At 40.0% G+C, this 27881-nt stretch overlaps 1 protein-coding gene across 1 annotated transcript; it reads left to right on the forward strand.

Moving 5' to 3' along the window:
* RALBP1 (ralA binding protein 1) lies at positions 1-26917 on the forward strand. The gene is made up of 10 exons (XM_083450144.1): positions 1-325; positions 5427-5723; positions 10605-11063; positions 13789-14138; positions 17913-18074; positions 18663-18794; positions 19814-19921; positions 21391-21512; positions 21950-22070; positions 24121-26917. Exons 2-10 carry the CDS (start codon positions 5480-5482, stop codon positions 24409-24411), a joined length of 1989 nt encoding a protein of 662 aa, XP_083306270.1. The 5' UTR covers positions 1-325; positions 5427-5479; the 3' UTR covers positions 24412-26917.
* The last annotated feature ends 964 nt before the right edge of the window (positions 26918-27881 follow it).

Below are 27881 nucleotides of genomic sequence, written 5' to 3' on the forward strand. Positions count from 1 at the left end.
TTCCCTTCTCCGCTCCTCTTGGGTAGCTCGCTCCCTCAGCTACTACGACAGCCCCTCCCTGTGCGTCATGCGCGTGCGCTGCCTAATTCCGGCCTCTGCCCTCGATAGCCAAAGGGCTGCAAGAAACAGGCCGGAGAAGCGGGGGGGAGGAGAGAAGGGCGCTCGCGCATGCGCCTCCAAACTGCCTCCTTCTGTTCCCTATACCCGACCTTGTAAGCGGGCGGCGAGGGGATGGGGCGCGGAGCGGGGCCCGGATGAGGCCGGAGAGGAGCCAAGCTCAGCACAGCCGTCCTGCCAGCGACGGGCTCCCCACCCACCCGCTCAGGTCAGTGCTGGGGCCATGCTGATCCGCGTGAGGGCTCCCACCCGACCCGGGTTCTCCCTCACATCAGCTCCGTTGCCTCCGAGAAGGGGGTGAGGGAGGGAAATGTGGCCGAGCCTGTGGGAGAAGGGCATTAAGTGAAGCGCTCTCTGCGGCGCGCATGCGCTAGTATCGCTGTGCAGCGCCCCCTAGCGCCCTGGGGCGCCTTGTGACTGAGGCCCGGTTGGGTCTCAGGCTGCCACTCCCTTTTTCTCCTCAGGATTGCTGAATGGGGTGTTGGCATATTGGCACACCCTGCGGGTGGGATGAAAACGATGCAAGCAACGTCGACATTATCAACCGCTTTGAGGTGTTTTTTTGGGGGGGGGTTTGCACTCAAGCGGTGTATAAATTTTATGAAGTAAATAAATACTCTGCAACAAGTGGTTCAGGTTGCAATCCTATGCATGCTTAACATGTTAAAAAGGCCCTTTGCATGTAGTGGAGTTAACCTCTGAGTAAATGTGTGTTGTCCGAGTATCTTCCACTCACCATCATTCCCCCCACCCACTTTTGCCTGCTTAATGCTCCCACTGACTACTTATGTGGACTCTCTTAATGCATAAACATGCCCCTTTGAGACTATGGCAGGATGGTTAAAAGATAACTAAATATGATGTTAAACTGCAACCAGCCAGCCCCCATTCACAAACATCCTGTTTGTAGGATCAAATAAACTTACGAAATGGGAACATAGTGGTAACTATTGTGATTCAGGATGCATTTATGTAATGGTTTTTCTTTTTGGGGGAGTAACTGTTGCAGTCTTCCATGTACCCTTTCTTAGTTACTTAATGTGCAAAAATAAATGGGGATTTATTTTTTTTAAAAAAGGATTACAGAAGCTCATATATGTGTCAGCAGCCAAACGGAAATCAAACAGAATTGGGGATAAAAAGCACCTGGTGGCACCCCACGGTACAACTGCCAAAGGGGAAAAACCTAATCCCCTAATGCTATTTACCAAATCCAGCCCCTTAGGTATGAGCGGAATCGCTTCAACACCAACTCAGAACACAGAAGTGGCCATAGTCAAAGGTATCAAAAGCTGCTGAGGGACCAAGCAAGAGCAACAAGGTCTGTCCTGCTTCTGAAGGACATCATGTATCAGGACACCCAAGGATGATTTTGTTGCCAAACAGGGCTCAAACCCAGACTGAAATGGGTCAATATCACCAGCTTCCTCTAAGAGTGTCTGCCAGCCCCCTCTCAAGCACCTGACCCCCAAAAGGGATATTTGTGATAGGGAGGTAGTTGTCAAACACCTCAAGATCCAAGGAGGACTTCTTTAGGAGCACTACTGCCTCCTTTGTGTACGTTTATAACATACTTTAGTTTCTGTATTTAATGAAAACCATGACATACCAGGATTAGTTGAAGAAACAAATACTGTGATATATTTTTAAAGATTTCTAGATTTGTGTCTATGCTCATAATTGTATTGGTCACACAGAATGCTTGTTATTAGCAACAGAGCAAATACTAAAGATACCAGTGCACCTTGTAAAAGAAAAAAGGTTTAAAAATACCTCTCTCTGAAATCCTGGAGAGCTATTGTCAGACAGGACTGTCCTCATTCAGGCACAATTGGTCTGGCTCGGGAAAAGGCAGCTGCTTATATCCTTCAGCACCACAAAGTACTCTCTCTAAGAAAGGTTTCTTTTTGTATGTGTCCTGTTGGGTGCATTTGTTAACACAAGGAATTGTTTTAGCCACACAGAATGATCTCTGTTTAGGTGGCTACAGTTTCCCTAAAGGTTTTGCAAGTGCTACAAACTGTAGCTGGTTATATATTTACCCGAGCTACATGGTTGCAGCTGCTTCATGGCTGGATCTTCCACAGCTCTGGTAATATTTGAGTAACAGAGGAAGATCAGTGCAGCAGCAGGAGTGTTTAAATCAAGCTGTGTATATGTAAATACAGCTTGCATAGTGCAAGTAACCCCATCCTGAAGATTGTTAAAGCACACTAAAGCAATTTCAAGTTTGCCTTCCTGGTTCACAGTGAAAGCTTTTCTTCCTCCAATCGGTGACTGATTTGGAAGTCCCATGTTCTGTTTTGTATCCCATATCTACATTGCTTGCGCTGTGCTAGTATACCGACCACTGAGATCAAAACAGATTTCATGCCCTGACTTTCAAGGAAAAGAGATGGGGAAGTATCATTTTTAAATTTTTCTTGTGATCAGAGAACCTTTGCTAAGCATCAGGCAAAAAACTATCATTCTTCCCACCTCTTCTCTTTCCTTTAGGAAAGGTTGGCAGGGAGCTTCTCTGGCTGCTTCTCCATAATAGGGCTCCTCTGATGAGCTTTGGTGAAGATGGCAGGGAAGGGGCAGGAACCTTGTGACCATAATTTTTGGCTTTGCAGCCAAGGCCAGCCAAAAAATATGGACCTCTGCACAGATGTCACAAAGTCAAATGCCTCCTCAAAGCTGTGGAAAGCAGTGATCTCCCTGTTCATATTTATTTGGTGTAATCCAGCCCATTTTAGCCACAATTCAGTTTTAGATCCCACCGACATCAGTGGGAGACACGTATGTGGTTAGTTCTCTCTCTGAATTTAATTGAATTGTTCATCCAGATAAGCTTTTTTCCTTTTTTATTGAGGCAAACATGCTGCCAGATTTGAGCATGTGTATACACATGATATTAGCTGTGGCTCAGCAAATGAGGAATCTGGAATAAGAAAGCGTTTCCCAGAACATTTCAATACCAGAGAGAGCGGAACTGTTCAGTGTTTGTTATTTGTTGTACCATGACTTTGAAATGAACTTATGATAAAGGTTATACTGTGTCTGAATGTTTGCTAATAAACTGCTTAAAAAGCAAATTGTGTATGGACTTGAAGAGTTGCAGCTCTGCTGTTAACAAAATAGGAACCTGACATGGGGTCAAATCAGGTTTGTTTATGATACATAGATTCTTTGTATTCCTTCCCTTTGACCCACTTACAGTTAAAGGCACCTTATGGACACTTTTCTAGCTTTTAGTCATTCAAGGACAGTGGGGCTCCTCAGGGCAAAGTGGTTTAAGTTTTGACTCATGAAGCTCAATTCAGCGCATATTTACTGAGGGCTAAGTCTGTTCAGTTATGCTAGGATTGCAGGGTTAGCTGAGAAAACTTCAATTCTGAAATGCAAGGCTATGTTTTCAGAATGAGTCATCTTCTGATTAGGTAGCAGTAGCTGTTTGATTCAGGGCCAAAACTGCATGAGAGACATGGCATCTATGGTAGGAGCTCCCATTTTTATTTTGAAGTAATTTTAAGGGGATTCAATTTTTGTTGGAACAGTTGTGTGGAAGGAGAGAGAGATAAACTCCATGGCTTCATGCTCCTTATCTAAATCTCCAAGGTGTTGCTTCACTGGTGGTTTGGCACTTGCTCTTGGCTGTGCAACTTAATTGGAAGACCTTCGTAAGACTTTCATAAGCAATAGTAGGCAAGAGAGTGATTCATATGGGAGTTACGAGTTGTCCTGATAATTTTTATTCTATGATTCTGGTTTTGAAATAACAACATGTTCTGCTAGTGTATAGTCTACACATGATAAACTTTAGCGCTGAGAGAGAACAGAGTGTTCTTTACATAAATGCAAGTCAGTCTGACAGCAAGGATAGCTAAGGCAAGAGATTCAAACAAGGCTTATAGTTTTGCCCTAAGACAATCCCCAGGTTCTGTGATGGAAATAAACAGTGTGCATGCAGGAAATTGGCACAGACATACTTTAAACTAGTGTACTATTATACTTCTTGCTTTAGGTTCACCTCCTGTTCCAAGATATAGAATTCTTCTCTCAGAATTGACATAAAAAGGGAGAGATTATGAGCTAAGAGGAGTGTAGGGCAAGAACTAGGGTCCAGGGAGAAAAGGATGTATGAAGAGTAGGCATTGAATTTTGAACTTCAGGTCCCTTTGTTTAAAGTTCTGACTTTAGAAATCCTATAATACTTCACCGCTTGCCAAAAAAAAAAGTGCACTTGCAAGGCTGAGATGACTGATGAATTTTCTGTCTGATGTACATCATTCCAACATCACATTAACCATGCTGTGCTGGGATAACATTGTATTGCATTGTTTGTATTGCATTCTTTAAAGTACCAGTACTTGTACTCTGCCCTTCCAGGCTTGCGGAAGGCAGCACACAATTAAAAAAATTAAATACATAACAGGGCTAACAGGATAGAGTAGTCAAACTTAAAAATAGCACGGTTTGCTTCAGGTCGAAAGTGGATGTCAGATTTCTCCATCTAATCCATAGTCCCTTTGCTGTAATAGACTTCTACAGGAAAGTCCATTACTGATTGAAGTTTCTACTTGGATGACATAGAAGATATAATTTGGAATGGAAAAACCCTAGGTTGCAGATGTTGTTTTCCAAAATAGCCATTGTCATTCTCCTCCTATCTCATGAACCATGGCATCTACATCCATAAAATTATGCCAAACTGTAAGCTTTAAAATGTTTCCACAATAGCTTCTACTCTGTCATTTAACATATACAATGCCAGTAATAATCAAAATATGTAGAAGAGAATCAGAAACTTTGGGGTGTACACTTCAAAATAAGCTTTGGGCCCCCACAGATTATGTGCCTACTCTTCTAGTAGAAAGTTCCCAGTGAGGTAGCATTGCATTGCATCTCTCTCTGTATCTGTTTGGGGACAAGTTTTAACCAGCATAGTGCCACATGCCAATCATATCCAAAATAAACAAAATACTGGACTGAACTTGACTTTATACAGTCTCGTAGAAAACACTGTCCTGGATGTATGAGTATATGATTTGTGATGAGCCAGAATGTGGAGTGTAAAGGAAGCTACTCTTAACAAATTCTGAAAACTGAAATTGTACTTCATGGCTGCAGTTGAATTTCAGATTTCTAAACTTGAACCTGAATGTATGTGATATCATGAGTAGTCCTGTTTATATCATGTGATGAATTCTTCAGTGAAATTGAGTGTAATACATGTTGAGTGTAATACATATTGTCTTGAAAGCAGTTTCTTTCACTATAATAGTATTTTGCAGTGACAAAAATACTATGTGTTCTTTTTATTGCAGGCATAATGGATAGGTAACAGGATATTGTTCTGCTGTGGTGCCAGAGAGTCAGAATGACGGAGTGCTTCCTGCCTCCCACCAGCAGCCCCAGTGAGCACCGCAGAGTAGAGCATGGCGGGAGTCTTGCTCGGACCCCGAGCTCTGAAGAAATCAGCCCAACAAAATTCCCTGGCTTATATCGAACTGGCGAGCCATCACCACCTCATGACAGCCTGCATGAGCCTCCAGATATTGTGTCTGATGATGAGAAAGAACATGGGAAGAAGAAAGGGAAATTTAAAAAGAAGGAGAAAAGAAGTAGGTAGTCCTTTTTCTCTTGCAATCTGTGTGCTACTAATGTGCTTTTTAGTATTTACAGTTTGCTTTTCATGACTCAATACTTGTGTGCATGTGTTTTAATGTACAGCACGATCACATCTTGTGCACAGTTAACAAGTGTGATTTCAGTCTTGCGCAGTTGATAGCAGGCCAGTTGAAATTGCGTGAATTAATTGCACACTTAAAGGCTCCTTTTGCGCTGGGTTTTCCCAGTGCGGAAAGAGCTTTTAAGCTCTCCATCTTGCTTACCAGGCAAGTCCTGCTCAGTGTGCGAGCTCTGGAATGCTCTTGCATGATCTTGTGGGAATGTGGATGCCCCCACGAGATCTTGCGAGAGCATCCCAGAGACCACAAGCTGAGCATGACTTGCCCGCTAAGCAAGGCAAAGAGCTCAAAAGCTCTCTGCCTTCCTTGGGTATAAGGTCCACTTGGCACATTGGCTCGAGAAGGTAAGTATGGTCACACAGTGACAGTTTCAAGGGGGTGTGCTGAGTATATGTGCCATCTCCAGAGTGTAACTCTTTGCAAGATGTGATTATACTGTAGCCCTTTATATAATTTATTCATTTAGTTATCAGTGTGTGTGGCACCACAAGTGTAAATGTATTTCATAAGTGTTACAGGTTTTTTTTGTGTGTAAATGTTTTCTAAGGCATAAGGTACTATAAAATCTGTGCTAATTCTAATCAAATGTTTTGGTATGTGATGCCTTTGTATCCATCAGAGTCTTAAGATTATTTGTAAATCTGCTAAGGCTTTTATGATGTCTAAATGAGGACTATAAAAATATTTCCAAATTGCAGCAGTGACATCATGGCTGTGTATCGACTATCATACCTCATAATTAACTGAGGTATGACCAAGCCTCATGGAGCCACCTCAGTCCTTCCCTATGATCCAGGAAGTAAGCTTGGAATTCTCAGTTAACCTATAGTTTCCTGATAGGTTTTACTGGGAAACTATAGTTAACAAATTCCAAACAAACCAGGATATTAAACCAACTTTAAACAGTGCCTTAGTATTCCTTGCTTGTTTGTAAGCATTAAGTGTAGTTTCCTGGTTTGGAAACAATGGGAAACCCTTGTTAATAGAAACTTGTTGACTTACTTGCCTGCTCATGCAAAGGGAGGAGTAAAACAGCTCTCTGCAAGTGTACGATACTCATTCATATCTTGGCTTCTTAAGATAAAGAAATTACAGTCTAAAGCTTAATGCCATCACTTTAAAACAGTTGGGGAACCATTTTCAGCCCAAGGGCTAGATCAGAAATTGAGCCACCCCTCCATGGGCCTCTTTTTAAGGTGGTTGGGGCAGATCAGCTTATTGGTTCTAAAATAAGTTGTTCATTTACAGGTGCAGTTTGGTATGAAACCTTGCTTGCAAATGGACATTTTTCCTTGGCATTTGCAGGTGCAAATGATTAAATGATTAAATATTGATTGCAAGGGGGGAGATAACTGCAATGCCTTTTACCAGCCCTGTGCATACTGTGGCCACTACTGCCATGCAACCTGTGTTTAATGTGTAGATAACTAAAGGCTGGTGAATCGATCTTCTGTTCATTTAAAATTGTTGACATTAATTGCTCCCTTTGGTTTCCGTTGGGACAGATTCATGTATTGTCTAGCTTTCTGAAAATAAATTTATTGCAAAAAATGGCATTAGCAGTAAAATCTCCAAAAACAACTGTTTTCTAAGCCTTGTCAAAAAGTTCTGAAATTGCTTCTCTAATTGTATTGGGAGTTATGGCTTTTGGCATTTTTATCCACATCCACTGTTTCAGTGCTAATTCTACTACATCTGTTCTCCTTCTACAAGTACCATAGCTGTCAGAATGGCTGCTTGATAATACATTTTTTAGGGATTGCTAGTCCACCATTTTTTGTATTTTGGGGTATCTTTGATTTCAAGACACATTGGTTAATCAAAGTTTGAATTCTTTGAAAAGTTACATTTTATCTTGGTGCCTTGATCTGTGGTGAACATTCTGTTCTGTACTGTGATGCTGTTATATTTTTGTGTATACAGAAGTATCAGTAGGCATTCAGAAAAACTCAAGATGCTTAGCTTCAAATTATGGATCTAATATTTCAGTAGCTGTTTATTTATTAAATATTTTAAACAAATATGAGAGCCCAGAATTTCAGACTTCAACTGTGTGTTTTTCCTTCTTTTAAAAGTGGCAGCATTGTTTGCCTGCTGGTTTTTGAAGTAATGTGAAGAATTAGAATTTCTTAGAGCAGAAGGCTATGAATGTTTGCTTGGAAATAAATCCCACCATGTTCAGTGGCGCTTACTCCAAAGTAAGTGTGCATCCCTAGGTCATTTTGGATTTGATTTTTAGTGCAGGACTGCAGCTGTTGGGTCAAGGCTTGGTTACTCTCAGTCCTAGGGCGTAGCAGAAGGCAAGAGATAAAGAAAACTGGTTTGTAGAAAGGATTTGGGACATACAGTTGAGCTAAAGGAATGGGTTAAATAGAGATGTGATATAGTGGAAACAAGGGCCATTGGTCCAATCGGGAATCTTTTAATCTTGGGATGTTGGGTCAGGTCTTTACTGTACTGAGGCAGTTCCCAAATCCCACCTTTAGCGGACAATGGTAGGGTCTTCTCATAACAGAGAAGTTAAAAGTCAGAATTTGGGGTTTGTTAAATCATTTTTTTAAAAAAACCCAAAGGCCGGAAAAGCATGATTTTCTTCTTCATTGAGCAAGTTTTTAAAAGACTGTACCATGGCAGCCTATTTATGTACCATATATTCTAGTTCCAAGTTGGTCTACATCTGTGGATACAGAGTTCTTACCCCCACTTTGATGGCCTGACATTCATGCTGGAATATCACTTAGCTCTCTGGCACAGTGGGTCTGCGTAACTCACCCAGGGCACCATTCACATAAAAACTACCATAAATATATCAAAATTTTCAAAAGTAGGGTCCACGGCTTGGTTTTTGAAAAACAGGGGGTCCACAGTAATTAGCTAATTGGGAACCAGTTCTCTAGCAGGTTCTCCATTAAATTTAGTTCAGGGTTTTTTTTAGCCATTTCCTCCTCTGTCTTAGCGTATGTGCTGCAATAAGTGATGGGTGTGTTTTAGATATTTATTTTCTTGTTCTTCCCTACAGGGTAGGCAGGGCTAGTTGCAGAAGAGGTGTAGCTTATTGGACTCCTGTGCATTTATTCCAGAGGCAGCAAAGTAAAGCACCTGATAATTTTCAGCAAAAGCTTTGTTTGTCTTATGGCTGTGGAATTGAACTCTCTTGTGCAGTTTACATAATCCAAATGGGCACATGTAGTTAGAGATTTGTCAGGATGATTGGGACGACTTTGCCCATGGAACTGAAAAGTAAGTTATTTCTTTTTAGAGATTGTACATTCATTTTTTACATTGTAGAATATCTGGTTTGCCTAGAATATCTGGTCTAGCCTTTTTATTCCAAGCAGTGGTTTTTGCAACACAATCCACTTCTCATTGAAGTCAGTAGCAAAGCTCTCACTCATTTTAATGCAGCAGGATTGTATTATTTGTATTTTTTGCAGGTTGATTTTCAGATGTGTTTGTAAAGGTGTTTAACTGATGCCACAACACTGTGTTATATTCACTGCAAGAATACATATATTTTTTACCTTCTAATTTTAATAATAATGATTCTTATAATTAATATTTATGATGAAAATAACAAATGTGCAAATTCAAGAAGTTCTAACAAATTTTCTATGCTTTTTGCAAGTATGAACAACTGTGTTATAATGCTTCTTAAATAACAAAAAATATTTCCATTTATTAGTGAAAAATGTGTGTTGTTTGAATATTGTTTCTGATTGCAATGGTTATTAAATAATTCTATTAACTTCACTTTCATACAACCCTTCTTCCAAGGAACCCAGGGCAGGACAGTGTACATGCCCCACCTACACACAGACACACACTAATCCTTATAATGACATTGTTGAGGTAGATTGGCTAAGATATGGTTACCAGCCAAATGGCATCCATTAAATTTCCAAAGCTTAGCAGGGATTTGAATCTGAGTCTTCCTGCTCATATTCTGCTTCTTATCCATGAGACCCTCCTAAGTGGTAATAGAGACTAGCAATAGCTCTTCTACTCATCTTGTTTAACAAACTCTTTTGCCACCATAATGAGCTTTATATATGCACTCATTCATAAATTATCACATATCCCTGTTTGCCTGTTGGCCATCTTAGAAAATGGTAACCAAACTGGAAAATTCATGCAACAGGATGCAAGTGTCTACCCAAGTAAAATCACATAGGCCTGAATCATATACAAACTTCAAGATTCTCTGCATATTCTGATTTTTTACAAGAGTCTACAGCAGATCCTGGAATATTGCTAAAGGTTTAAGATAAGCAGATATGTGCCATTCATATCACTTTACAGCATCAGTTCTGTATTGATTTTGATGTTACATTTTATTTTAGGAGGAAACGATGAAAAACATTAAGGTGCCAGTATTAAGTTTACTTACCAGGGAATAACACCACTGAACACAATGGGATATTCAAGCCTTGGCTCAGGCTTGCATTGCAAGTTGGAGTTAAACTTCAAACTGTACATTTTCGCATATTGTTGTTAGCAGGTAATCAAGTGATTCTGCTTGTGTATCCTTCCTGAAAAATGTGTATGAAGCTTTCATACCAGAGTAATATTTTATAAAATTCATATACATTCTTCAGGGGAAGAAAATACATCAGAATTGTCTCCAAGTCCTGCATAATTCTGCAAATATGTGTATGTAGCACATTATTGCTGAGCATTTTTCTGCCTTTTGGCTTTTCTAGGTAGATTATGCATTTGATATTTCCCTCCTTCATGTTTTCCTTTTTCTCTTAACAGCGGAAGGCTATGCAGCCTTCCAGGAAGACAGCTCTGGGGATGAAGCTGAAAGCCCCTCCAAGTTAAAGCGCTCCAAAGGGATCCACGTTTTCAAGAAGCCAAGTTTCTCCAAAAAGAAGGAAAAAGATTTTAAGATAAAAGAAAAACCCAAAGATGAAAAACATAAAGAGGACAAGCACAAGGAGGAAAAACATAAAGAGAAAAAATCTAAAGACTTGACAGCAGCGGATGTTGTGAAACAGTGGAAAGAGAAGAAGAAGAAGAAGAAGCCAGCTCAAGAGGCAGAGATACCGCAGGTGGATATTCCCAGGCCTCGCCCTGTGTTTGGTATCCCTTTGGCAGATGCAGCAGAAAGGACCATGTTGTATGATGGCATCCGCCTTCCAGCAGTTTTCCGGGAATGTATAGATTACGTAGAGAAATATGGCATGAAATGCGAAGGCATCTACAGAGTTTCAGGTATAGTGGCCCAACTGAAGGTAGCTTTCCTCTGCTTTGCCTCCTGTCTTTTGACCCAAAGGGCATGATGGGGCTCTCCGCCTTCACATTGCCCAAAGCGTCATGTCACTTTGTAAATGCCTGCAGCTTCCGAAAACCAAATGTGTTTAGCTGCTGTTGAAATTAAGCTAGCTCTAAATTTAAGGCTGGAAGGATTGCTGATAAGCAGGTATAAGTGAAAAACGATTTACCCTGCTTATACATATTAAAGCTCAAGAGGTTAAAGACAAAATTCTACATACATCCGCCATTTGTGTTCAGTGTTGCTTGCTGCTGGTAAATGTTCTTTTTTTTTTTTTTATCTAGTTCATAAAATTTATAAATTGCTTGATTGTGGGTTGTTGTTTTTTAACAAGATACATATATTACCACTGCAATTAAAATTGCAAATTTTATGCCCAGTTTCCTAGAAGTAAGCCCTTTGAATTTGACTGGATTTCCTTTTCAATGAACACATAAGATTATGCCATAAGTTAGCAAATCTAGTCTTTTGCATTTGAGGGCACAATGTCTTATCAGATCCATTAAAGTCATGCTTCCCTAGAGTGGCACTGATTTCCAAGCGGTTTCCTCAGCCATCTGCCACAACCTGCTTGCTGAGTAGAGCAATTGAAAAAAACAACAACATGGTTCAGTCTTTGTGATAGAAAGAGAAAATTGGCACATGGCACTTCCCAACTGCATTCCTCACAACACTTGCTCTGGAGTAGTGACTTCAGTATGTATAATGGTATATAGTGGTGTAAGTAGCTTGAGGACTGTGAGAATATAACCTAATCAGAGATGTTAAGAACCTTGCAGTTATTTGCTATATATTTTTAATTATTTTGTATAAAAGATTCAGTGCTAGCAAGTAAAATAGTGATTTGTCAAGTGGCATATGGTGAGGAGAGAACATATTCTTCAGCTGTTTTTCCCTCCTACACTTTCATATTGACTTTCTTCCAAATGGAATTTATACACAAAGTCCTCATTAGCTGGTATCTTGAAAAAACAGGGGAAATGTTGCAATAGCAGTTGAGGATTTAGCTTGGATTTGAAGAAAACACCCCGGTGGTAATGCCAAGATAATTAGCAGCCACAGTAGTTGTGTAACCCTTGATCCACATAAAAGTAACAATGATTCGAGTCATTTATTTAATTATACAGCTGTATTTTGAATTGTGAATGCCACCTGTGAGAGGCATCATGCCCGTGATCGAAATGCAATGCACGAGCTGTTTTGACAGGAACTGAAATGCAAATTCCAAGGCGGAATTTAAAGACAAAACTGCACAGGAAGTAAATATTTTGAAGAGATGTTTAGTGCAAACATTGCACATTAGTGATACATAAATATGAAAGCATAGCCACACTTTTATTGACACTATGTCACTATTTCTTGCAGAAATATAATTTTCTGATCTTTGAGGTTCATAGGTTTATATCCTTTACTGTGCCAGTCCGTGCTACAGTATGACCATGGCAGTGTAAAGTAGCCTTCTCTGGGTAGCAGATATGGATACTGCTTGGAATTTAAGCTTGAAAGGGAATTTGTGCAAGCATTGGAAAGTGTTTGGGCAAGTCTGAACAATGCAGAGAAGTAAAGTACTCTGATTATAACTGACTTGTAAATAAGTCCATAAAAGTTGGTATCCTGCAACCTTGCTTTATTTTATTTTTTACTAACCTGCTAGTTTCTAAGCTGGCCATGGAAGAGAGAAAGTGGGGTGGATGGGTGTTTAAGCCATCTGCATTTCTGTGCCTTTCCTTCCTCTATGGCTAGCATGGAAACCGAACACGCAGGCAGAGGACAGCAGAGCAGTTTGTCTCTCGTCCGCCAGTGTGCTCATTCACCAGCATAGAATTCCATTCATTTGCCTGCATGGAATTTTGGTGGCCTGTGATGACCAGGTGTGTTCTTAGAAATAAGGATTATAAGTGGATAGTGTACAACACATCAGACACATCAGAACATGGGTGTGGTTTATTATTATTAAACAAATGAAAGGGATGGTCGAAATTCCAAAATCAAAAAGTCACTATCTAATCACTATCTCTGCTGTTTCTCCTCTACCTGCTTTTGCTGTAAATTGGAGACCCTGGATGCACCCACAAAATACACAAAACTATGGTTTAACACCCAAGGATGAGCCTGAGTGACTTGTCAGGCTTGCATGCATTGTTCTCTTCCGTCATGGTCTTGAGGTACATTTTGGCAGAGTTTAGTTTCACAGAATCCTGGATCATTACTACATTTGAAACATGGATTCTAATTTAAAACCAACTGGCAAGTTTCCTAACAAGCTGGTGTCAGACTGGGTTTGTTCTGCTTGGGCTTGTTCTGGCTCGCCCATGCAGTGCTAAACCATGCAGATGCAGCCTAGTGCTCCTTCCTTCCCTCTTCCATTGCACACACCCTTATCTGCAGTCAGCATGCTGTACTGTTATTTCTTGAGTTAAGAGCCCAGGGTGGTATTCCAACAAAGTTTTCCTGAGAGCAGACCTATTGAAATTAATGAACGCAACTAAAGTAGGTCCATTCATTTCAATGGATCTGCTCTGAATAAAATTTACTTGAGTACTTTCCCCAGTGTTTTGTGACTTTGCAAAATGAAGATAGTGCTTTACATGCGTGATTGCTCTATTTTTGTATGTTTTTGGAATTATTTTGTGAAATCATTCTAATTTTTTTTTTTTTTTTAAGGAATTAAATCAAAGGTGGATGAGCTAAAAGCAGCATACGACCGAGAAGAATCCCCCAACCTGGAGGAGTATGAGCCTAACACGGTAGCCAGCTTGTTGAAACAGTATCTGCGTGAACTCCCTGAGAACTTGCTTACCAAAGAGCTCATGCCTCGCTTTGAAGATGCGTGTGGGAAGAGCCTGGAGGTTGAGAAATTGCAGGAGTGCCAGCGTCTCCTGAAAGAGCTACCAGAGTGTAACTATCTCCTAATTTCTTGGCTGATTGTGCACATGGACCATGTAATTGCAAAGGAACTAGAAACAAAAATGAATATACAGAACATTTCCATAGTACTCAGCCCAACTGTTCAGGTATGCATAATACGCTCTCTCTTTCCCTACTTCTCTCTCTCTCTCTCTCTCTATATATATATATATCAGTGGTTTTCACACTTATTTCTCTGGGCCAATTTCAGAATAATAATTTGCTCTTGCCACACTGAATTTTTAATTGATAAGAAATACATTGGGACACAAAAAGAAGCAACTAGTTGTGCTTCATTTTGAAAAGATCTATCCATATTCTGCAAATAAATATATATATTCTGATGCTATGCTATACTACACTGGAATGTTTAGGTGTTTATTTGATTTTCCTTGAATCTTCCCGCCACACTTGCTATCCTTTCCTGCCACATCATGGCATGTCACACTCTTTGAGAACCACTGCGCTCTCTCTATATCCCTGCCTACATCCATATGTTGCTGAAGGTAAGCAGAGTTGGGATCTGCGTAGGACGCATATAGAAGCTGTTTTGACTCTTCAGAGGAAGAGGGGATGTAATTGTAATTAATTGTGAACCAAGCTATCATTTATAGTTGGTTGGGACCAAGAAATCAAACTTAATGACCTTCTGGTAGTACCCAGTCACCCTCTTACATAATCCAGACCAGTGTGCAACTATCAGAGAGCAGGTGTGCAGGAGGAGGAGGAGGAGTTTGGATTTGATATCCCGCTTTATCACTACCCGAAGGAGTCTCAAAGCGGCTAACATTCTCCTTTCCCTTCCTCCCCCACAACAAACACTCTGTGAGGTGAGTGGGGCTGAGAGACTTCAAAGAAGTGTGACTAGCCCAAGGTCACCCAGCAGCTGCATGTGGAGGAGCGGAGACGCGAACCCGGTTCACCAGATTATGAGTCTGCCTCTCTTAACCACTACACCATACTGGCTCCACACACACAGTAAAATGGTACCTTCAAAGCACACAGTTCCAGATGGTGTTCAGGCCAGGGAGCCACGTTAGACACTCCTAAACTGGGACTGTGGTGTTAGTTCTCTTTGTGTCCTCCTGCCCAGCCTCCCAAGGTCTAGAACAGAATGGATCTTTGTTTTGGCTGAGGGTTTATTTGACATACCCTAAAGTTATACATAATTTACCATTCTTCCTGCAATGTTTTAATGGCTCTCATTCATTACTTCTGTTCTCTCAATTAGCATTGCAGGGAAAGAAAATTATGCAAACGAAACCCAGCTTTACCAAGCAGCAGCAACTTTTGAGATTTTGAAGCTTAAAACAGCCATCCTTTCTTTGATATATTTAGTAATGTCTTTACAATCTTGGATAATTTTGAAATCAGAGGCCACTGTCTTTGGCATCCCAAATGGTTGGCATTTTTAAGCCTTTGGCCATGGAGGCATGAGAAAGGGTTGCAGAAAATATACTTTCTAGGTATTAAGTCCCATTGAACACAGTGAACTAACTTTTGAGTACACAAGGGCTACACTGTTAGTCATAGTTACATATATCAGTATAAAAGCACTAGAACCTGGACTTTTGCTAGGTACTGAGAGCTTAACCACCTGCTACCTTCACATCTCCAAATTTAGATCACATATGTTGATCTCCTTCCAGAATGAGTAATCACAGTAATCTCATTTTAATTTTATTATTGAATAATGATGCTGTCAAACCAGTTGCTCAAGTGCTAAACAAGATATTCTGGTTGAAACTCCTTTTGTGCAATGTATCAACTAAAGTCAAGACAAAAATCAAATCATTTGATAGTGTTATACTTCAATTCTCAACTGGGAATAATTGAAATTCAAAGATATAATGGAATAATTATATCTTTGAATTCCAATTATTCCCAGTTGAGAATTGAAGTCTAGGTAATATTTGTTTTTTAATCTCACTGCCATTTTTATGTAATCCAATGAGAGAGTGAAGCTTTTTTGGCATGTGGATTAGGCAATGTTCTTTGATGTATTTGCTTTGCTCCATCTCCCTTCTTAGCAGCCAACGTAAAATGAATGCAACACGGTATTACCCTGTCATATCTTGTTATATATGTAGGATTAAGTTCAATTAAAGTCATATATTTCTAGACTCCAGATTTTTTCTGGAAACTAATGTGACAGCTAGATTCCAAAACAAATAAGTTTTCAAGACCATGACCAGTAGTATCTCTTCTCAGTGTATACTTCCTTGTGTTTTTTAAAATGACCGACAAGTGATAAAAAATATTTTATGCGTTGAATATTCTTATTATAGGTGGAGAGTTAAAAAGGCATTTTTAAAAAATGTTGCAGGTATTCAAAGTACTACGTAAAGACTTCATTGAAAGGATCTCATTATATCAATGCTTTAACCCAGCTGGAGATTCTGGAATTGACAGTATAAAATTTTAGTAATATTTTGCTTTCTAAGTGTTCTGACATTTTGGGATTGCAAGATATACAGTTAACACTTTGTCTGGGATCCATTTCCCAGTGCTTAGACTAACAAAGAAGGCTAACAGCACAGGGTCTTTATTAAAAAGCCTGCTCTTGCCTAGTCAATTTTATGAAGTTTGTGGGAACAGACTGGATGGATATCTCTGGTTCTCTGTTATGTAAGAGCATCAAACTGGGGCATTAGGATTAGGCCGTCAGAAGTGCACGTTTGACATGTCACCTTCATAATCCATTTATATTAAAATGTTGAATAATAGTATTGCTGTTATTTTACACTTCCAAAGCTCCTAAGATTTTCTAAGCCTATATGTGTATTAAAGATAAGGCAGCCTCTGCCTGCAGACACAACCTCTCATATACATCTCATAAAAGGAATGGGAAAGGGAGAAGTAAGCAAGCATTGGAGCAGCTGTTCCTTCTCTGATCAATGAATTAATCGTCTGTTTGCCATGGTGTTCTTCCTGGGAGGCAGGGGGTGCAGCCTCTCATTAGTAGAGGCCAACATCTTCTTCCCTTTTGTTTTGTAGTACTAGAGCAACTGGTGTTACAATGCAGTTGGTATTACCTACGTAAATAAGAGAAGACCAATGGTGCTGTTTTATCGTAAAGCCAAATCATGGTAAAAAGAACAAAGGAAAGATTGTCAGAAAGGTTTTTGCAGCTTCCCTTTGTGGATTCGTCTACTGTTCTAGAACTACCTGTCATTTGGTCCATCCTTGGCCCCTTCTCAGAACCCCTCCCATATCAGGCTAGTGGAGATGAACTCAAATATTGCTTTCAGATCATGTTGCACTGGAAGAAAATGTACTGCTAGTGCAGAGCAGAACACTCCACATTACTCTTAAAGGCAGGTCAAGGCAAAAATTTAAAGGAAAAAGTAAAATAAAACTGTAAGATCATTTGCTCAGCCTTTCCTGGATAAAAATTTCTCCTTGCCTGAAGGTGACAAGTGGTCAGACCCCCAACGTTTAAACAAAAAACACATTTACCAGATTCCTTTGGAGCCTTTACAGTTACGGAGTTAACAAACAGTAGCAGCAGCCTGGAGTTGTTATTAAAGCCAGTTTGGAACTTAATTCCTATTTGCTGATGGTTACAATTGACATAAATGAGTAACTTGTTTAGGAACAAAGAGTCGACCATTACATTTCCGCCCAGATAATTGTGTGATTTTTTTTTTAGGGGAAACTAAGCAATTTTAACATGATTACATTAGATTTTAACATGATTACATTTCAACAGCTAATTATTTTTAAACATGATCTCTGCGTCTTTAGCCTGTTCAGGAAGTTACAGGATGGAATATCTTAGGTCTGTTAAAATTATTTAGCATCTATGCTGTGGATGTTTGCAGACCAAGTGATTAGAGAGGAAGGTCAAAAGTAGTAATTTGACTGTTACGTCTTTTCAGATCAGCAACCGTGTCTTGTATGTGTTTTTCACACATGTTCAAGAGTTCTTTGGAAATGTGATTCTGAAACGGGTGACAAAGCCTCTACGCTGGTCTAACATGGCAACAATGCCAGCATTGCCTGAAACACAGGAAAGCATCAAAGAAGAAATTAGAAGACAGGTTGGTGCACTTGTACTTTTCTTGGCTCTTTCAGTTGAATTTTTATATTGAAACAGGGCAAATTTCATACTGACCAGACAAATAATCATACAGGAGAAATTATCTTCATTTTATAAGAAATAAGTTTGGGTTTTAACATAGGATGTGATACATCTCAACTACAGAGTTGCTTCTCCTACTTCTTTAATAAAAGAGGTGGTGAAGAAGACTCCAGAATTTTTTGACTGGAAAGTAAGAACTAAAAATGAAGGAGCCTCAAGCTTCCCCTCCCATTGGAGACAATTGTGTGTTGGGGGCAGGGGAATAACAGGGCAGGTTTACACCAGCTATCAACAGCTACTATTCACAATGGCTATGTTCTGCCTCCACTATGCTTCTGAATGCTATTCTGGGACTCACAAGTGGGTAGACTACTATTGCATTCAGATCCTGGTTTTGGGCTTCCCATAGACATCTGGTTCGCCATTGTGATATCAGAATGCTGGATGGGCTGCTGGCCTGATCCAGCAGGCTTTTCTTATGTTCTTAAAAGTTTTTTTAAGCTTAGAAATTGAATAATATTGCTGAATATGGTGTGTGTTTTACTAGGAATTCCTGTTGAATTGTTTACACCGAGACCTACAGGCGGGGATCAAAGATTTATCCAAAGAGGAGAGATTATGGGAGGTGCAAAGAATTTTGACTGCTCTCAAAAGGAAGCTAAGAGAAGCTAAAAGACAAGTGAGTTTCTTTGCATGTAACCCACATGAACTGGACAGGAAGAGTACTCTCATAATTTCTAAGCTGCTTCGTTTGGTTTTTTGCTTTGATGATAGAAATAGTAGCTAACATTGTCTTAATCAAAATATCATGCTATCCCTGGCAGGGGAGACAGAGCTGTTCTTCCTTTCTGCTGTGGAGGCTTTTAACTAGTCTAGTGTGGGATTGTTTATAGTTCATAGTTCTGATGGATCAAAATGTCTCACAGCATATTACTTCTTTTCCCCATCCTTAAATAAGAGGCTCCCTTTGACCATTGCCGTCCAGCGTAGTTGTCCTTACTTAACACAGCATCAGAGGCAGGGATTCAAGTTCCTTAAACACTGGGCACTGCTGCAAAGTGAATTCCAGGATCTCATTATTGGGATCCTTGGTACCCTATCCTGTAATAATGCATGGCCTGGTGTACCAGCATGGTATCTGATAATGATAAAATTGTGTGTATTCCTGATATTTCACTTCTAAAGCGTGCTGAGTTTCTGTTGCAAAGGCATGGGGTAGAAATGTTGCACTAGATGACTTCTCTTCTCTTGGGACGCTTACAGTTTCTGGCTCTCAGTTTCACAGTTTCGTGTTTGAGCTTCTGACAAGGTTATCTTTCAGACTTTTGTTGTAATTGCCTTGGGCTTTATTGGCCGATGCCTTTTGTGTGGTTAATCACGATATCTTCAGGTATGTGAAAATGTCCGCTTGCCACAGTGCACTAATCAAGTGATCTGTCTGCTGGGGGAACCCACAGTCTGCTTGTTCACAGAGAATCGAAAGCAGCTGCACAGATTTAACCGCCATCTGTCCTAGAAGGGAAAGCAAGTGATTAACCTGACCCACTAATGCTACTTTAGGAAGTTTGAATAACTTCAGATATTTTCTCAGTATAATAACAGCACAAAAACCTCTGTGAGCTCCTGTTTAGATACAATTTCATTTAACCATATGGCTATGTTTGGCAGTGGCCATTAATCAAGATTTTTTCAATGCAGGAGTGTGAAACAAAGATTGCACGAGAGATTGCCAGCCTTTCAAAGGAGGATGTTTCCAAAGAGGAAATGAATGAGAATGAAGAAGTTATTAACATTCTGCTCGCTCAGGTAATTTCTGATGTTGAATGCACTATTTTTTATTTTTCTTCCTCTTCTTCTTCTTCCCCTTTTCACTATTCATTAAGGTAACATTAAACTGTTGCCAAACTGACTTGGAGAGAAACGGACATTCATATTTGAAAGAATTCTTTGTTACTTTAATGAAACTATAATTTATACAGTGAGGGGGGAAAGTATTTGATCCCCTGCTAAATTTGCCCATTTGCCAGAGAATCAAATGCTTATTTCACTCATTATAATGCACATCAATCTCTGACTTTTGTCTTCTGGGTTTCTGGGGGTTTTCCTGTTGTTATTCTGTCTCTCACAGCTACAATCAACCTACCATTAAAATTGTGGACTGGTCATTTCTTTGTCAGAGGGCAAACGGGCAAATTTAGCAGGGGATCAAATACTTTCCCCCCTCACTGTAGGTGCATTCTAATTAATCTTATTGAGCATCTGAAAGGTGGGGCAGGGATGGCTAGAAAGATGTCATGCTTAGTTCCAGATGGTCATTTTGTTTCTGGTGACCTTGGTGAGCACTTGATGAGGCTGGTAGAACTGCTTGTTCATCCCCAAATGGACCTTTCTTAGCTCAGACCCCTGGCATCCTCACTATTTGGGAGTGGAGGGGGAAGACAGTGATTTCAACCACTGGCTTCCGAGTTAACAAAGTTGTTACAGAAATGTTGTTAATTCAAGATAACAGGATGCCTTTTCAATAGTTGCTGTATGGGTTAATTTAATGAACTGCTGCCTTCCAGCAGTCCCTGCAATTTCTGGCACTACACTGGTCATCCCTACTAATGCTGCTTGTTCCTCAGCTACGTGCAGGAATCCCAGCCCATTCTTTACCATCCTTGGTTCTTTTTTAATTTCTGGTCATGCACCCCAAAAACAGTCCCTTAGGTGCCCAAGTAACACCCACCTCCCCATTTATTCTTCCTATGTCCCAATCTTCTCTTCATAAAAAGAGAAAATTGTGGTCCAGGGCAAGGTTATCAAAATACCGTAACTATGGTAAGTCAAGCTTAAATCATGCAGTACAGCCCAAACTCCACCAGGCCATCCTGCATTTGCTTATTCAGGATTTCTGTGGAATGTAGTGCTTCAGTTTTCCACTGGAGCTGAGAGCATTCAAGTGGTTAGGAATCAGGAGAGGAAGTAGAGCTGCCTAAATGGTGGTTTTGTACACTAAAGAACAAACAGTATATTGAACTTCCTCCCATAAAGTTGTGCAGTTGGTGAGATAAATGACTTGGTCTGGAAAATTATATGGGGAGATGTCTTGGCACGGCGAGTTTTATGCTTTCTTTCCCAGTCAGCATCCTAACCATCTCTTCCCTTCTCCACCCCCTGCCCAGCAGCTTTAGAAGCTATAGTTCATGTGTTTAGTTGAGAAAGGAAGGGTAGCAATTGCAGTGTAATGTCCCTGATCCATAAACCAAAGGCTTAAGTAATCTAATCTTTTGCAGGAGAACGAGATTTTGACAGAACAAGAAGAGCTGCTGGCAATGGAGCAGTTTTTGCGCAGACAAATTGCCACCGAAAAAGAGGAAATAGATCGCCTCCAAGCAGAAATAGCAGAAATTCAAAGGTAACAACCTCTCTGGAATCAAGCTTTCTGAATTCTAAAATAATATTTTTAAAGCAATAAGCTCGTACTGGTCTGTGATGGAAGGATAATTACATTGCACCCTTTGGCTATTTTTGACTACATCATCCTAACACTACACTTTGGCTTGAATCTTAGTAAAATCCAGTAAACTTAATAGGCTGTTGAATGTTACCCTATTAACAGAAGTGGTTCTATGTTTTGGTGGTTCTGTAAGTAGCTTCTTGAAAAGTGTTCTAAGTGTAATATTTGAACGTTTATGTTTGGTGACACTTCTCCATATACAGTATACCATACAGTAAACATCTATTTGTGCTCCAGATCATGTCCATTATGTGGCAATTGATTAATGCTGTATAGCAATCTAGGCAAATAGTGAAGTAAGCTTTAAAAAAATCAAACATGCTCATCTGTTTTAGTCGGCAGCATGGTCGAAGCGAAACCGAAGAATATTCTTCTGAAAGTGAGAGTGAGAGCGAAGATGAGGAAGAGCTACAAATAATCTTGGAAGACTTGCAGAGGCAGAATGAAGAACTGGAGGTGAGACTGCACTACTGCAAAATATTTATTCATTGAACTTTTTGTAGAGCTGAGAGGTTTAATCAGGAGAAGGATCAGAATATTTATGGCAGGTCTGTGTATGTCATCTGAAAACACAGCCTCTGATACGCCTCATTCTGTCACCTAATGAATCACAACCTGTTTTTGGCAGGCATGAGGTTGTTTTCATTGAAAATGTCTTGAATATATGTAGTTCTGCTACAGTGCTGGCAATTTTCAGGGGGGTGGGCAGATATAGTGGTTAACTCCTTTTTACTAGTTTCCATTGCTTTAGCTTGGGAAATAGAAAAACAATATTGGAGCTACATATACAGTATGTTCTTAGGACTAGTGATACATTTCAACTGAATTGCTGCCTTACTGGTTTGACAAGTATAGAATAGACATTTTCAAATACTGGGTGTGTCTTCAGATCTAAAAACATTCTTAATTGCTTTATTATATTTTACAATAACTTGACTATCTTATGTAACTTAATAAATATTAAAATTATAATTAAAAATGTGGAAGGGTGGACACTTAAAAGATTAAATTATATTGTACTATTGCCACATTTATATTGCAAATTATGACTCTTGCCCTTCCTAGTGTTGCTTTTGTAATCTTTAATACACCTTCCCTGCTGGTCTTCCCAGCACTGGCAAGGAAATTGCACAAGTTACATAATCTCCATTACTAATGGAAACGATTGTATTATATGCATTTATTTTAGTTACTTTATATAGTAACAATAATACATAGATATGTGAAATCACTAAAACTACATAAAAACACGTGAGAGAGACTGTTGCCAAAGAATCACTGAATGAACTGGAAATACAAAATTCTTCTCTGAAGCTAAATCTTAGATGGGAATTTTTTCGAGTTGTTGATGAGCTCTCTGGATTATACCTTGCTTTGTTACTACCTCAAAACCAATGCAGAAATTAGGATTTTTTCAAGCTTGGGAGCTGCAAATAATCCTCTGGCTTCCTATGCATTTCTTCCAAAGCATGCTTCCTTGTGGAAAATTTGAATGCTAACAAATTAATTAAACAATTAACTTAGTTGAACAATACAAAATTACAAATATGAATCAACTACCTGATGTAAAGCATCCAAAATAACTTAACCTGCAGAATTTCCTAAATAGGGTTTTTGCTCCCTACATGTTATAATATAAAAGGTCTTAATGTTATTAACTACTGACGTTTTAAAATAAAAATGATTTAGAGTACTCCGAGTGCTTCATACCTTGCTACATACAGTCATACCTTGGTTTTCAAATGGCTTGGCTCCTAAACAAATCAGCTCCCAAATTGTGAGTGTTCCGGTTTGTGAACGTTTTTCAGAAGCCAGTCTGACACAGCTTCCGCTTGGTTTTCGAACAGTTTCAGGAGTCGAATGGACTCCTGGAACGGATTAAGTTCGAGAACCAAGGTTCCACCGGATTATCTCTGTAATCCATTCAGCAACCTCTAAGGTAGGTCACTGTTGCCTCCATATTGCAGGTGGAAGAGTGAGGCTAAGATACAGTGACTCAGCTAAGTCAACCCTGCACTAACTCTCCTGAGAGTAAGTCCCAATGAACCTGGGATTTCACTTCTAGTACAATCTGAACTAGGGATTTGCACCTCACATTCAAAGCCACCATGTTACCTTCATTTTTGTAATACTTGTGGGCACACAGAAGTTCAGAGTAAAGTGAAAATGCAAACTGTATAAACAAATGCAATTTCCCAGTGAATGCTAGGGAGGAAAGACCCACAATTTTAAACTTGTGATTACTGCAAGAACCTTCTCTAGTGGAGAGGGAGTTAGCAGCATCTTGTGTCGCTGTTTAATCTCCTGTGGTTATAAATACCCAGTTCCTCCTGGGCTGGATTTTCCACGCGCCTCATTTCTAACCCTTCTCCCATGAACATACTTGTGCCCCTTCCAAGGAAAAGTGACATTGTGTGATGCTCTATTAACGATTCATTAGCCGCATAAGTAGCTGTTTGTAGCTGAAGTGACCCTCCCCCCTCCCTCCCTCTTGTGCTGGATAAAGATTAAGAACAACCATCTGAACCAAGCGATTCATGAAGAGCGAGAGGCCATCATTGAATTGCGAGTGCAGCTCCGGCTCTTGCAGATGCAGCGAGCAAAATCGGAGCAGCAGGTGCAGGAAGAAGAAGAGCTTGAGAAACGGGCAGGCGCATCCCAGCAGCAGCAGCCCCAGCAGCCCCAGCCGCCAAGAGAGACTGTCCCGGAGACAAAAGCAGCGAAAGAGCAGCCAAAGGCAATCAAGGAGCCAGTGAAGCCATCGCCAAGCAAGGAGCGAAAGGAAACACCAATTTAATTGGATTACTAAGGTATTCAGGAGACCACCTGGGGCAAAGCCAGGACTGTGCAACTTACTGTAAATCTGAGGCATGTATATTCTGTAAATAGGTTGTCTTTTACACCCTGGAGACATTTTGTCTCCTCCCTACCTGTGGCTTCTGCCTATCAGGCTCAGGTTATTTGGAAGGACAAAGCAATTTGAGATGGGGAAGAGGGTGCAGCACAGCTGTTACTTTGCGACGTCAGATACTGGCATCAGGTGACAATAAATGACTCGCTGGGAAGTTTTATTTTCAAACAGTTGGGTCTGGAGAAGTCTTGGAAATTCTCTCATGTGTTTTCTTCCTAAGGGCTACTTCATGCGCATCATTTCACTACACTTAGTGTAGGGGGAAAGCCTACATACCCAGCCTTGTAATTGGCCACTCTTCCTGGTAGCCATAGGCAGTAGAATTTCCCGCCAGTTGTATAGGCTGGTGGGAGAGGGATGGATTGCTCTGTTCCTTTTTCACCATACCACTTGACAGAAGGCCTTTTTTTTTTAGTATTGACTCTAGAGAAGGGATCTTCCTTTCCTCTGCAGCCAACTTAGAAATGTAAGCAACTAGCTTCGTAGCCTGGATTTTTAAAAAAACTAGCCTGTTAATAAGTTGTATGGGCTTATTTAAAAGGCTGCATATGTCTATGTATGTGTCATGTGCAAATCATGCTTGTTTCTATTTTGCTGTACACACACACACACACACACACACACACACACCTTGGGAAGCCACAGTTGGCAGCAACAAAATAGATAAATGCAACTATCATCCATAATAGTGTTCACATTTTTTCCACTGTGCTGGTGAAAGATAATGTGTGAAGTGGCTCTTGGGTCAGAATCAGTTCCAACCCATAACCATACATTTACTTGCTTTGTGAATTTCTTTGCTCTCCATTGTAATTTCTATCTTTTTACTCACTCTTGCTTGTGCTTTTGGTACAGATTATGAGCAGTGGAGCTTTACAAAGTAGATTTGTCCTGAGTGGATGGAAGGTCTCCAAGGGCAAAACATTAGTGTTATTCAGCATGTTCTCATTCTCATTTGACATTTTTAAAGCTGTATGGAACTATACGTAAAGCTGAGATGCAAAGATTGATGAGCACAGCCCCATAAATGAAAGTTACCCACAAAGATCTGTTAAACCTTGGCAATGCACTTAAGTATAGGACTAATTAACTAGGAAATATATGTTCCTTACAGGTGAGAATACAAGCACCGTATAAGTAAATAGCCAGCACCTCATAATGCAGACTCTGTTCATTTCTTTTTAAAGTTTGTGGATAATGCTTTGATAATTTAACAGGGACCCACACATTTTCACTTAATAACCAGCCCCCAATTTGTGGTTGCCAAGCTTGGAAAGGGGCTGGAGTTTATTTTTGATGTACTGTTCTTCTGAGATGCAGAGTATTTTCAAGTACAATGCAACACAAAGAACTCTGACCTCCTCCTGGAGCTAGGAAGGTGGTGGGATATCACCGGTGCCATTGTACTGCGCCCCTGAGAAGCATGGGAATGTCTCCAGGATTGTCACAGAAGTTGCACTGTGCTTCTGGTGCATGTGGAATGCCTAGGAGACAGCATGACACAGAGAAGCAACTGCCCCCTTCTAAGGATTGAGGCTAGGAAGGGAATAGTTGATCATCCTTGAGAGTCATGCAGTGATTTTGGGGCACCCTAAGCTACTCTGAAGTATAGTGTGACTACTGAGACAAATCCTTAACTCCAAGCTGAGGAGGCGGACTGTGGCTCATCGTTCTTTCCAAAGGACAATGGGACACTAGCCATGGTGAGCATATTTGTGAACTTCTGAGTAATTAAAGCTGTTGGACAATGTGGCTTACTTAATCAGGTAATATACACCTCTCTTTGTACACAAGTTCAAGCTATTCAGATGTCCTCCAACAATTCCTGATGGAGAGCTGCTTCCTTTTGCTTGATCATTTTCTGTTGCCAGCAACAAATTGTTTTGGTAACGTTTGTATTTCAGCAGCACCCATTTTTAAAAGTGCAGTTTAATTGAATTGGTCATCTCAGTAATGTAGAACAGATTCCACATGGTGCTTTATAGCTTATTTACCGTAGTTTCTAGTCTGCATTATTTATTTTGTTTGGTGTGGTTTTCTTTGCCTATTGCACTGCTTATGAATCATTGGCCATGATTTTATTTTGTACAAATAACGCCTTGATATATGTTACAGAGAACAGCTTATTTTTTTAAACCTTGAAGAAAAGAATTTATGGGGACTGGTCAGAAGGCGGTTGTGTGTGCATAAAGCATTTTCCTTTGCCTGTTACATACATTTTATATTTTCTGGCAGTATTTAAACTTTTTTTTGTTTGTTTAAATTCTCACTAATTTCTATTAAATTGTCAAACCTTTATATAATCAATGTTCATCAAGCAAATATCTTGCTGCTGGTTAACTTCTATTTTGTCAATACCATGTTAATCAAGTAAATAAATTCTACAGCCATCTGCAAGTGGTTTTATTTAACTACAGGAAACAACAAATAACTTGGACAGGTTCAATACCTACCAGCTCCAGAAAGAGCTGGGAATATCCCATCTGAAAGCCTGGAGTGGTGTTACCAAGTAGCGCAGACAGTACTGAGCTCAACAGTTCAGTGATCTGATTCCATGCAAGGCAGCTTCTAGGTTGATATCCACTGCAAGCTGTAACTATCTCAAGCACTTGTTGCTGTCCAAATGTGACTTGTACAGGCACATGTAAGGCTTTTGGGGAAATGGGGAAGTGTTGTGTAATAGAGACTCTGCAACTGGGAACACCCACAGACAGCATTTGCAGTCTCTTGAGATGGGAGCAAATTCAATAAGGCTTGCTTTTGAATAGATGTGCATACATTTGCACCGTTAATTTGCAGTCAGCATTGTTGCTGCTTCATGATAGCTAAAGTAAATATTAAGCAGCTGTCTGTGTGGTAACACAGTACAAAAAAAATCTGGCAAGTTTGACATGTTATGATCAAAACGAGTATGTTTTTCCACTAGACGGCAGGTGATGGGAAAGAACAAGCTGAAAGAAAAAGATTAGTCAACCACATGAATATGAAGAACTGGTTGAATTAATCACTGTACATTTATTCTAACACTTTTATGAAAGCAAGTGCAGGTTTAAACATTTTCTTAAAAGGCTGCATGAACTCAGAAATGGGTATGCTTTTTTCCAGATTGTGGTGCTTTCTAATAGACAATATGGGGTGCACCAAGTGGTCAGATGCTGCTATAGACCCTTGGATGAGAAACCACTGAAACTGTAAAAAGCAGGGCATGAATACAACCATTTTTAAAAAAACCCAAAATGTAGCTCAAGGAATAAAGGAGCCTATAGTTCTAAAAAAGATAAAAAGAGCACTTCAATACAGAAACATACCAGCATTAGACACACTGAAAAAACAATACAAAAACAAGTCAAAGGAAG

Source organism: Podarcis tiliguerta, assembly GCF_965153285.1.
Source record: "Podarcis tiliguerta genome assembly, chromosome: 7".
NCBI lineage: Eukaryota > Metazoa > Chordata > Lepidosauria > Squamata > Lacertidae > Podarcis > Podarcis tiliguerta.

Coding starts and splice junctions, on each gene's coding strand:
- RALBP1 (XM_083450144.1), top strand. CDS start 5,480: ATGACGGAGTGCTTCCTGCCTCCCACCAGCAGCCCCAGTGAGCACCGC. Junction 14,139..17,912: donor TACTCAGCCCAACTGTTCAG/GTATGCATAATA, acceptor ACGTCTTTTCAG/ATCAGCAACCGTGTCTTGTA. Junction 18,075..18,662: donor AAGAAGAAATTAGAAGACAG/GTTGGTGCACTT, acceptor GTGTTTTACTAG/GAATTCCTGTTGAATTGTTT.